We start from the raw sequence: 12,575 nt of genomic DNA, 5'->3' as shown, positions 1-12,575 counted from the left end.
GATGACTTGTGCCCTTGGCCTTCTGGGATTGAAAGATGCTCCCAGGTTCAGGGCTAGCATCTTGTCCCTCCTTTCTCTCCATGCCTCTTCCGAGGCCCACTCTTCCCTTCCCACCAGCCCAGTGGCCCTCCCTGAGAGCCCTCCCCTGACTGTATACCAGCAGCTGATGGCCCGCCCTGAGGGTGAGCGACTGGATTTTTAAATTCTTTGAAAAATGTTTAATCTTTTGGTGTGGCGCTGTGGGTTAATGCGCTGGGCTTCAAAGTCTATTTGAACCACAACATTGGTCGGCGGTTCAAGCTCACCAGCCGCTCCTTGGAAACCCTCTAGGGGGTCCCTATGAGCCGGGACCAACTCAACAGCACTAAAAACCACAGCAGTCTTTTAGTGCCTTCACAGCCTCAAGTTTAAAAAGTTTTTATTGTGAATTGAGTGATAGTTGACATGGGAGAGCTCAATAGTTTTTGAAAGAAAATGAAACCCCAGCTATTCCCTGAGTACCCGGGGGGCTTCCTTCTTCTGGAGACTGTGGGGGGCAGGAAGTTCTGAGTCTCTTCATCTTGCAGTCCCCGGTGTAGCCAGCTGTTCTTGGAAGGCCTGGCTGCGCGGAGCCTTCGGGAAGGGAGGCCCTTGAACCATCTCCCTGAGACATGCTGGGCATGCCCTGAGGTGTGCAGGTGTAGAAACTGAGGCACAGATGGATTGGGGTTTATACAGGGTCACCCTGCTGGTCCTTTGCAGCAGCCAGAGGGTTGCGGTGGGTGCCGGGCCAGGGGGGCATGTGTCTAAGCGCTCAGCTTCTGGAACGCCCTGTAGTCAGGGAGGGCGCGTGTGACTACTTGATGGCGGATGGGTGGGTGGGGGGGGGCTGTCTGATGAACAGCTCAGGGATGTGGCGTCAGGCCGAGGCTATGTGTCCATGCTGACTAGGGACTGGCCTTCATCCTCCCGGAGAACTCAGGATGCAGGGTCACACGGATGGCGTGCCTAGAAGTCTGGTCCCATCCTGTTCTCTGTGCCCCTAGTACTCGGGACCTCCACTGACTCCTGCTTATCCCTAGTGAGGCCCACCACTACCATGAGCACAGGCTTAGCGACGGGGAGCAACCTGAGCAGGCCCCCCAGCCAGCCACCCACGCCTTTTCTGGTGGGCGTCTCTGGTGTGGGCAGCCAGACCTGATTCACTGGCCGTTAGGTAAATGCCTGATTCAGTCCTTTGTTTCCGCTGGATTTATAAGTCACGAATGCACAGTAAAAACCCTCCCACGAAGCCCTCCCAGCCCCAAACACAACCATAAAATCACACCTCTCAGGCCGGGGTGACTCTGGCCGCCGGTGTGAGTGGCCTGGCGTGGGTGAGCCTGCGTGTGTCGTGGGCTCTGTGCGTCGGGGAACATCTCCCCGAGCCCATGTGTCTGTCGCCTGCAGCCTCAGGCAGCCCCTGCCCTGTCCCTCTGCTTCTGTTGCATCCTTGACATACTGTTTTGAGATTGTCTCCACACTGGCTTCAAGCGTCAGCCAGGCCTCCTGATCACCCCGTTACAGGTGAGGAGACGGAGGCTGGCATAGTGGGCTCACTGCTGAGAGGGCCCAGGGATCCTTGGCTTAGCACATCCCAGGAGGGGCCTGTTCTGCCTTAGGGTGGGTGGACCTCCACCCCATCTCCGATGGTGGTGCCAAATCCTGATAGCATCTACTGTTGGGCAATGGCAGGACCTGTGCGCACAGGTGGTCTCCTGGACTCGTTCTGCAGCATTCCATCCAGGGGACCTGTAGACACTGACCCAGTCTCAGGGGGGGAGACGAACCCCACCCTGAGGGGATTCCCGGCCTGCTGGGGTGCGACTGGTCTCGGCTCCTGGCCGTCCCCTCCTCCAGGATGGCCTCGCCCTGTTTCCTTCCTGCCTCCTTCTGCTTCCTGTCTGTGACTGGGCTCCTGAGGACGCCAGCGAGGAAATGGCAGTGTCTGTGTGTGCACACGCATTTGTGTGCGTGCGTGTGCGTGTGCGTGTGCTGGAGCATGCGTTCTACGTGTAGCTGCTCCATGGGAGAAAGAGAGGACTTTCTGCTCCCACACATTGACAGCCTCGGAAACCCTATACAGAGTCGCTAGGAGTCGGAATCGACTCGACAGCACATCACCATCACCACTGTGCACACATGTATGAGTGAACCTGCACATGTGCACATGTGTACCTGTGTGTACCTGTGCTTTGTGTGTGCAGATTTGTGTACGTGTGCCACTGTGCTTGTGTAGGCATGATGTGTGTACATGTGCACGCATGTAGGTGTAATGTGTGTGCCTTTGTACAGTGTTGAGTACTTGTGTGTGCATATGTATATGTTTGCACATCTGTGTGCACAAATGTGTATGTGTGCATATGTGCTTGTGTAGGCATGATATGTGATGTGTGCGATATATATGTATATGTGTGTGCATACACCCTTGTGGCTGTGTGCTTGTGTAGGTGTGATGGGTGTGTATGTGTGGATGTGCATGTGTGATATGTGCATGTGTACAGAGTGCGTACTTATGTGTGTGCATATGCATACATGTGCACATGTGCTTGTGTACCTGAATGTGAATGCGTACATGTGTGTGCACCTGTGTGCACGCGCACATGCGGGTACACGTGTGTGCCTGCATGTGTGAGTACTTGTGTATGCACATATGTATATGTGTGCCAGTGCACACATGAATGTGTGCATGTGTGTGTAGGTATGTGTATACCATGTACTTTGTACACACAGCGTGCACACATGTTCTCTACACACATGTGTACACATGGCTCTTTGCGTGACTTGTATCTGCATGTGTGTACGTGCACAGGCACACACATGTGTACGTGCGTGCACTGCGACTATGAATGTGCACATAAGTATACATGTGCATGTGTGCCTGTGCATACGTGTATGTGCGTATGCTCACGTGTGAGTGTAATGTGTGTACCAGCAGTATTTCACAACAACAGTGCACATGTGTGCAGAGACATGCAGCTCCTATAGTGAGGTGGTGTCTGCCTGAGAGCTGCCCTGGTGATTTCTGGACACATTGAGCAGGGGCTTGGTTGCATTGAGCCTCAGTTTTCTCATCTGTGTGGTGGGTCAACAGAGACTGGGGGAGGTACTGGCTCTGTGTGAAACCCATGGGAACCTTTCTGTATCTTGTTAGACACAGGGGTGTGTGTGGATGCAGAGTGACCCAAGCCTGCTGTGTGACTTTGATAGGACATCCTTCTTGGGGTCTCAGTTGTCCTGTCCTGAGCCTGTTCCATCCTGGCTGTGTGTGTCAGGACGGAGTTCGGGGAAAAAGCCCACCCAGCGAGAGGTCTCTGGAAATGCCCCTACTAGGGCTTTCTTTCACCCCAGGACAGATGGCAGCGGGGGGTGGTACATCCTGCAGTGACTGAGGGGATCAGCTCTGTTAGGGCCATGTCTGCTTTAGGGGAGCCAGCCCCCTGCTGGGCACACTCGCCTGGGCTGGGCTCTGTCTCTGCCCACCTCCCTGCCCCACACCCAGGCCTGGGAGGGCTGCGAGCTGGAGCCACTGGATAACGAGGCGCTGTATTTACAGACGCCTCCCACCCGAGGCTTCCCGGCGCCAGAACAACATAAGTCAACATGCTCCTGTCTCGGAGGTGATGGAGTTGGCAAAGTGTCCACCCCGCACACTAGGCCTGCCGCCGTCTATAAATAAAACCATAATATTTATAATGATGCTGCTCGGGGCTGCCGAGCTCTGTGTGGCTTCAAAGTGCTTTGCAAAACATTCCCTCATTAATTCCTGCCGCCCTGTGGAGGAGGCAGGTGCTGAGGAGTTCACTCCCACCCCCAGCATCCCACGTAGGACTGCTCTGGGGCTGTTTCTGGAGGGGGGTAAACTCCCTTGGGCCCAACAGCAAAGCTGTGGTCACCAAGAGCCGGCTTTGTGCCTGGTGTGGACTGGGGTGGAAGGCAGGCACCTACAGACTCGGAAGCTGAGATCCAGAGCGATTAAGGAATGCCCTAAAGTAGCCCAGGGCAGAGCAGGGCCCTGGGGGGTATGGGCTATGTCATTTGGGGGCTACAGTGTCCTGCAACCATGACCCTTGGCTCTCTAGGCCTCAGTTTCCCCACCGGGTGACACAGGTAGCTAAGCCTCTCAGCTGGGGGCCCACCCTCAGAGTCTGAGGGGAGCACATCATCACCGTGTCCGGCCCTGGATATGTGAACGGAGGTCAGTCTGTGCGGGGGCCTCCTGCTCTGTGGGTCCATCAGATTGTCCTGGACCCTCGACCACACCCTCCCGGATGTCAGTGTGGTGCTGAGGGTCCTGGAGGCCAGGGTGATGAAGCTCTTCACCACCTGCCGGTAGCTCCTGAGCAGCTCCAGCTGCTCTCCGATTTTCCAGAAGACCCAGGCTTGCAAAATCACCAACTTGAGGACTCCTGCCTGGCACCTGGGCCCAGCTGGTGCCATGTGAAGGGTTGGCATGTCTCCTGCCCTTGAATCTCGCCACGCGGATGGAACTTCCCATGCCCCAGCGTGTCCTATGGGGCTTGTGGAGCAACTTGGGAAGGGCCCGGGGCTGGCTCTCTGAAAGCCCAACAGCCCTGGAGAGAAAGGGGGCTGGTAAGGGTGATTCAGAGGGTGAGGGGCCTGGGGAGGCTGTCTCGGAACTTGTAGGGGGAGGAGGCTGTCCCAGAGTTTGTGGGGTCCCAGGGAGGCTGCCTTGGAGAGCGACGGGGCCTGGGAGACCGTATGAGAGCTTGTGGGGGCCAGGGTGGCTATCTCAGAGCTTATGGAAGCCGGGGAGGTTGTCCCAGACGGCGAGGGGGCCTGGGAGACTTATTGGAGCTTGTGGGGCCTGGGAGGCTGTCCTGAGGGGTTTGGGAGCCAGTGAAGCTGGATGGAGCCATTCTGGGGGTGAGAGGCCTGGTACGGTAGGGTGTGATTGTGGTGTTGCTTGGTGTGAGCTGAGGTGGACAGAGAGGCCCAGGAGGTCAGAGGAAACCCTGTAGAGTCCCGTCTGATGTTCTCACAGGCTCTGTCCTAGAACTTGGCTCCTGAAAGGGAGAGGGGGCTAGTGTCAGGTAGGCTGATAGAGCATGAGCTGGAGGCTGGGTCAGGGTGCCCGTACCCCCAGATTGTCAGGAAGCAGGTCCCTGTATTCCCCCAATTGTCAGGGGGCAGGGACAGGGCCTCCACACCCCCATATTGTCAGGAGGGAGGGACAGGGCCTCCACACCCCCCATATTGTCAGGAGGGAGGGACAGGGCCTCCACACCCCCCATATTGTCAGGAGGGAGGGACAGGGTCCCTGTACCCCCATATTGTCAGGAAGGAGAGATAGGGTCCCTGTACCCCCGATTGTCAGGAAGCAGGAACAGGGTCCCTGTACCTCTTCATATTGTCAGGAAGCAGGAACAGGGTCCCTCTATACCCCCGATTGTCAGGGGGCAGGGCCAGGGCCCCCACACCCCCCATATTGTCAGGAGTGAGGGATAGGGTTCCTGTACCCCCCAGATTGTCAGGAGGTGGGGACAGAGTCTCCTGTGCCCCTGATAGGTTAGTTAGTACCAATGGCTGCCGAACAGGGTGTTTCTGGGGAGCCATCCCGAGACCCCTCACTGAGGGGGGGAGGCAGGCTGTGTGGGTGCAGGCTTGCTTCAGGGACACCCTCTGCAATTCATTTGTTCTCTGAGCCTCGGTTTCCTTGTCTGTAAAATGGGGGGTGATGGTCCCACTTGATGGACCAGGAAAGCGAGGCTGAGTCCTGGTGTGGGGGTGCTGTAGGTTCAAGCTCACCAGTCAGTCCCCGGAAACCCTCTACAGGGTCGCTCTGGGTAGGAACCAACTCGATGCCACTTAACAACCCCAGAGCAGATGGTGTCAGAGAGATGGTAGCATTGTGGAGTCCACTCAGAGCCATTACCACAAGGGTCATTTTGTCAAGGAAAGGGGCACTCCATGGGCCTCTGCTGTGGAATTCCTTGCGGGGAGGGTCACCCTAGAGGTAGATGGACTGTAGTGACCACCCCAGGGAACTGCAGGAGGGGAGGAGGGCAGGCCAGAACCCTGTCTTGTCAGCATCAGCTGACCCGAGCCTCGGGTGGGTGGGGACACTCTGCCTCCTGCAGTATGGTCATCCTCTTTAACCTTGGTGTTGTATGGTTACCTGGACCCCTGGGGCCCAGCCCTTTCTAAGGCGGATTTACTGGATTTACCGCAGGGGACAGAGCAGGTTGGATGGGGGATGTCCCCTGACCTTCCAGATAGCATGGGGCATGAGGTCAGCCCAGGATGTCCAGGGTCCCAGACTGTAGGAGTCTGAAGCTTGGGGGACCCCTGGGTAGGGGGCCTGGGTTGGACTGGTTTGAAAGTCTGGTCTGGAAATCTGTCAGAGGTGCCCTGGTCCCTCTCAGGGCTCCTAGGGTAGTGTTGAAATGAGCCCTTCCCACCCCGCCTGCTCCTCACTGGCCTCTCTTCTTAGGGTACCAGAAACAGAGCCACGCCCCAGCCTCTGCTTCAAGGTGGTTCTCCCCACACCTGAGAGCGAGTTTCTGAGATATAGCCCCATCTGGTGTCCACTTCCATACGGTGGGGCCCTCCTGGAGGCCTGTCTCTGCCCTGATGCCCCCAGCCTGTCCCCTGCACCAGGCTAGTCCATGCATGGAGCCTGCTCTGACTGTTCCCAGGCCTGCCTCTTTTTTTGGGGGGGGGACATGGAGGACAATTTATTGCAATAAATTAACACACATCCAAAAATAACCAAAATGAACACATTAACACAGCATTTAAGCATATGAGAAAACCATCATATCAGTCTCCACCCTCCATTAAAATGCTGTGGTAGGTATAGTGAAGTGGGCTGTATCCTGCCACCTGAGAATCATTTGAATTCTATAGGGAAATTTTTGTTTTTTTAATGTTTTATTGTGAATTATATGATAGTTTACATGGGGGAACTTTAGTTTCACATTCATTCCATCATGTATCATCTCATTGCCATGGTTCCAATCCCCTCCATGCATCCTCAACCACCCAAAGGGTATATCCCAGAAACCCGCCCCCTACACTTCCCCCTCCTCCCCCTAGTTTTCGGCCCACAGTCCCTTTCCCTCTCTGGGTCCAAAGTCCCCAGTCGCTTCATCACTCCACGTCATCATCTCTGTCTCTATCTCAGGCATCTCTGTTTCTCTGGGTAGGGTCCTGCTCTCGGCTCTTCTCCGTTGATGGTCCCAGAGGCCTCCACTCCTATCCTGGTGAATTAATCACTCCTTTCCTTGTTACAAAACTTCTACCTTTGCATTTCCAACCCTCATAATCCGTCCAGGCCTGCATCTTGTCCCTGTTCAGTCTCCTTCTTCAGCAGCAGTGCCATGGCTTCCAGGAACCCTTCTGAACGCTCCCCATTCCACATTCCACGGAAGCCCTCCAGCTCTGCTGGGACCCTCACGGAACCAGGAGAGCTGGGCTGGGGGGATCCTGGCATCGACACTCATGGAATCAATCTGTGAGGCGGGAGGGAGGGTGGACTGGGGGTTTTCTGAGAATGTGGTAGAGGTGGGCTGGGGTTCCGTGGCCTCGGGCGGCAGGTGCTGGTGGGAGGTGTGTTGGCTCAGAGCTGGCACTGCCCGGCCTGGTCAGCACTGGGGTTGGCATGTGTTCACAGCTGTGCAAGAGGAACGGCAGCGGGGTAAGGACCGGAATGAGAACGAGGTGGAATCCACCAGCAGTGCCAACGAGGACATGCCCGTGGAGAAGATCCTAGAGGCCGAGGTGGCTGTGGAGCCCAAGACGGAGACGTACGTGGAGGCGAACGTGGGGCTGAACCCCAGCTCGGTGAGTGTCTTCCCCTGCTCGGCCCAGCTCTGTGGCTCCACTCACTCATCTCTCGGCCACAGCCCGGCTGGGAGTGCAGTTACATGCTGCAGACTCAGGGCCCTGTAAATGGGTGCCTGCTGTAGAGGAAGCCCCTGATGAGCATGCCCACAAAGCCTGAGTAGACATCGGCTTTTGTCCGTTCCGTAGTCACCTCGTACTCACTGCCTGCCCGAGTACTAGCCTTTTTTCTTGGAGGTCAGGTGGGAGGTGGCCCTGGAGTGGCTTCCCCGGTTGGGTTTCCACCCTCGGGGACCACCTTGTCCCGTTTCCCACAGCCCTTCCATCCGGCGCTCTGGTGCCCCCATGTAGACCTATACCCAACTCCTCCCGTGTCTGCATTCTGCCTCCTAGCTCAGGGCAGAGGGAGCTGGAGGCTCTGGTGGGCTGTGTGAGGTCATGGCTGTCTCCAGCCCACCATCAGCTGATTGGAGGCAGTGCCTGGCATGGGTTGTCATTAGTGTCCAGTCTTTAGTCACCTCTCATGTGGCTTGGTGTCCTGGGGTGGCACTGTGGTTTAATGTGCTGGACTGCAAAGTCAGTTTGAACTACGCGGTCGGCAGTTCAAGCTCACCAGTTGTTCCTCGGAAACTCTATACAGGGTCACTGTGGGTCGGAACCGACTCAATGGCACTTAGCAACACGTGGATCGGGGCCAGTTCACCTCTAGTTGAGAACCAGCCCCCTCCCCATTAGTGACCAGAACATCCCCCAGCCTCTTAGCTGGAGACCCTGTGGGGCTCACAGATGCTCCCCGGAAGACGGGAGTGAATCCAGCTCTGACTGCTGAGTGATGAGGGTGCTTTGGGAGCTGTCTGCCATCTGCTCCTGCCAGAGTCTTTGGGCTGCTCCTGGCTCACTGCTGACCTCAGCGGAGCCCTCCTTTTGGACTGGCTAGGGTCCTCCATTGGGGAAAAGCTGACTAGGCTCTGTCCTCAGTGAGCACACCAGGCCCAGGGAGGGGTGGTCCCTAGGGTCACAGTCATAGCAGTGGATTGACCTTCATTCAGGTCCCTTGGCGTGGACTGGGCTCATTACCGGCCTGCTGTCCAAGGAGGCCCATTTTATCTGAGTGTTTCCCTCGTGAAGGAATCTTTGGGCAGTGCTGGGGTCCTATAGCCCCTTGTCCATCAGGGGCCCCCCGGCCCTCTCCACCATGTGCTCTCCCAGATCCGGGGGCCCCAGTCCCTCTCGGCTACCTCAGTGCCACCCTGCCATCCCGCCCCCCACCCAGCCCACTGTTCTCCCAGTCTATGGGCAGCCGGAGCCTGTCATAGGAAGCCCTAAGAGGGATGTGTTTTCTCCTCCAGCCGGCCACCCACCCTGTGGTCTCTGTAGTGAGGAATTCCCACACCAGCTCTGGGTGTTGGCCTCCCCCCTCACCCAGTGACCCCCGGCTCAAGGCTCACCTGAGTTCCCTTGGTCTGTGAAGAGTCACTGCATGTTCCACTCTGTCCTGAGATTGCTTCATTACTCCACACACACTGGGACCTGGGCCTCCTCTGAGGGCCACATCCTCAACTACTCAAAGCACAGGGCCATGGGGTGTCCCCACCATCTGCCCGCCTGGTGGGCTGCCTGAAAGTTGAGGGATGACTGGGCTCCAGTCCATCCAGCTCCTGCACCCTGACCTCCTCCTCTGGAAATGGGGTCCTCAGACCCCCAGGGCTGTGATGGTGGGGAGGGTCTGGGTAGGGTCAGCTCCTGTTGCCTTGGCAACAAATGACCACAGACCAAGAGTTTAAAGCAGCACTCCTGCATTGCCCCCTGGCCAGGAGACCAGTAAGAGACCTACCTTGCTAAGTTGGAGTCCAGATGTTGGGGCCTAGCTCCTTTGGGGGTTCCAGGGAAAGACCCCTGCCCTGGCTTTTCCAGCCCTGAGAGGCTGCGTGCACTCCCGGGCTCAGGGCCCCTCATTCCCAGTCACCCACCCTCCCACACCTGCACCCTCAGGTACTCTCTGCCTCTGCCCCTCCTGCTGGGTGGCAAGAGCCCTTGTGATTGTCCCCCCATCTCGGGATCCCCTGTAGGTGACAGGCACAGGTTCTGGAAGGTGCTGTTTACTGACAGGTGGAGATGTTACGGGGTGGGACCCGACCTAGATATATGGTCCTAACTGGGGGACCCCTCTCACCATATAGCCCAATGACCCCGTCACCAACATCTGCCAGGCAGCTGACAAGCAGCTGTTCACCCTTGTGGAGTGGGCCAAGCGGGTCCCGCACTTCTCGGAGCTGCCCCTGGATGACCAGGTCATCCTGCTTCGGGCAGGTGAGTGTACCTCAGGGGTGGGGTGGGGAGGGTGTGGAGTGGGGGCGGGAGGGGCTATTAGCCCTTGGCATAGGGGCTGAGATTTGGCTCCTGCCTCTGCTTCAACCATTCAGGTTGTGTGGGAGCTCAGGCGTGTGACCCCAGGGGTTCGGCCTTGGTTTCAGGGTTCCTAGCTGTCCCCCGTGCCCCCAGGTTCAGAATCTCTTAACACGTTGCTAACCCTCGGGGTCCAGGGAGTCTTGAGATTTTCAGGAAAGGCCCAGCAGATGGTGGGGAAAGCCCTGCCCCCGATGAAGGTGGTGATTGATTGATGGTGGTCGTGGTCCTTCCACCCCATGATTGCGCAGCTCTGTGGGGGTGGGGCGCAGGGAGTGGATGACCCTGACACGGATAGTGTCTTCCCTCATCTCCAGGCTGGAACGAGCTGCTCATCGCTTCCTTCTCCCACCGCTCCATCACGGTGAAGGACGGCATCCTGCTCGCCACCGGTCTCCATGTGCACCGCAACAGCGCTCACAGCGCAGGCGTGGGTGCCATCTTCGACAGGTGGGCGGGCACTCTCCGTCCCGGTGGGCGGGCCCACCGGTGGGCGGGCCCTCTTCCTCCAAGTGGGCGGGCCCTCTTCAGACAAGCCATGTGCGCACTGCAGAAGTCAGGGTGTTCTTACTGGGAAGGGAACTTCCGCCTGAGACCGTATTGGGAGAATTCATGACCAGTTAACCAGTTAACTAGCAAACTAGTTGCGGAGTCCTGGTGTGGCATTCGTTCCTGGTGTGGTGGATAAGCAGTCAGCCGCAAGATCGGTTTAAATCGCAAGGTTGGCTGTTCAAACTCACCAACCACACCTTGGAAATCCTATACAGGGGCCTTATGAGTCGGAACCGATGGTACTTTAACAACAGAAGCTAACCTGTTAATGTTCTGCTTAGGGTGCTTTCAACTTTTTTTTTTTTTAAACTTTATTGTGTATTGAGTGAAGGTTTGCAGCCAAAATCATCAGTTTACATTCAACAACTAATACACTTTGTTTCAGCTGAACGATTACAGTCCTCACCGTGCAAGAAGCTACCTCACTCACTTCCATTCCACCTACCTTCTCAAGCTTTCTCATTTTGTCCTTTGGTACACGTTGCTGCTTTGATTTCGAACGACTGACCGGTCCATCATTAAGAGTCAGCATATCTTACTGGTGTTGTTTTCTTTCATTTTTAAAATCCTGTGTATTTTTTTTTTTAATCCATGGAAAGGAAATATGGTCATTTTCTAAACCTGTCGAGTCTTCTGTAGGTTGTTTCATAATAACGTTTTTGTTCTAACACGTCTGTGTTTATGAATTGCCTGCAACCCCTGGGGGACTTGGCAGGCTTTTGCCTTAAGCCTGTGCCCCGGGGCTGCGCGCCCAGGTGTGTCCCTCACACCTGACCGCTCTGTCTGCACCTGTGCACCTCACCTGGAGGGCGGGCTGGTTGGGGCAGGCTGCAGATTCCGGGTTCCTCTGTCTCTGGCAAGTTGCGCCTCTCTACAACACTAACCCCGCCCACCTCTGCCGCCAGCTGCCTGGTCTAGGAGCAGTAGGCCACATGGCCTGGGCCTTCTGGGGGCTCCTGTCAGTAAGAGGGACTGGGGAGGGGCATTACTGACTCTCTGGTGGGGAGGGGTAGGCTGAATATGAGAGCTTTAAAATTTGAAGGTGGGGGCTGCACGTGACCCCCTCTCACCCCCTGGGGACAGAAATGTATGGTCTGCTTGGAGGGGACCCTGAGACAGCTCCATGGAAGTTCTGAATTAACATGTGTCCAGTGCCCAAGGACTCCTGATGTGGTGTTGTATGATCAGCACTGGACTGTGAACCACTAGGTGGGCAGTTCAAACGCACCAGCTGCTCCTGAGAAACCGTATATGGGGTCACTATGAGTTGGAATCGACTTGAGGGCTCTTAACAAGTGTCCAAGGGCGTTGTGGCCAGAATGGTGGAGACTTGTGTTAGGTGACGCATCTGTTACTGGACATGTCTTAGATGAAGGCGCAGGACTGTGTTCACCCCCACTCCCAGGATGGGGGACTTCCGACTCACACTGCCCTCCTGCAGTCTTCCTGGACCTGGACAGCGGCTGTCCCAAGTCTCTCTGAGGACTGTTGTTGTGAAGTGCCATCAAGTCGGTTCCGACCCATAGCGACCCTGTATAGGGTTCCCAAGGAGCAGCTGGTGAGCTTGAACTGCCGACCTTGCAGCTCAACCGGCTTTGCAGTCTGGCGCGTTAACCCACAGCGCCACTGATGGGACATGGAAACCCTGTTTGTCCCTCCCCCACATCTTCCCCCAGGTGCAACCCCACCCCTGCCCGCCCACCCACTGACCCTGAGGCCTTTCTGAAGCTTCTTGCCTTCAGCCACAGCTTGGCCTCACCAGCCACCACTTGCTGTTTCCTGGAATTGAGGGC

The 12,575-nt window shown here is 56.6% G+C and overlaps 1 protein-coding gene across 1 annotated transcript in view; it reads left to right on the top strand.

The window, feature by feature from the left end:
• RXRA (retinoid X receptor, alpha) overlaps positions 1 to 12,575 on the top strand; it is a 77,742-nt gene that overhangs the window by 60,511 nt on the left and 4,656 nt on the right. The window contains exons 5-7 of the mRNA XM_006863710.1: positions 7,655 to 7,824; positions 10,005 to 10,134; positions 10,548 to 10,680. Coding sequence (XP_006863772.1) covers positions 7,655 to 7,824; positions 10,005 to 10,134; positions 10,548 to 10,680 — 433 coding nt within the window. The remainder of the gene's footprint in view (positions 1 to 7,654; positions 7,825 to 10,004; positions 10,135 to 10,547; positions 10,681 to 12,575) is intronic.

This window comes from Chrysochloris asiatica, unplaced genomic scaffold (genome assembly GCF_000296735.1).
Source record: "Chrysochloris asiatica unplaced genomic scaffold, ChrAsi1.0 scaffold00056, whole genome shotgun sequence".
NCBI classification, from domain to species: Eukaryota; Metazoa; Chordata; class Mammalia; order Afrosoricida; family Chrysochloridae; genus Chrysochloris; species Chrysochloris asiatica.
The sequence above is the reverse complement of the archived record's forward strand: the minus strand, read 5'-3'. Positions and strand labels throughout refer to the sequence as shown.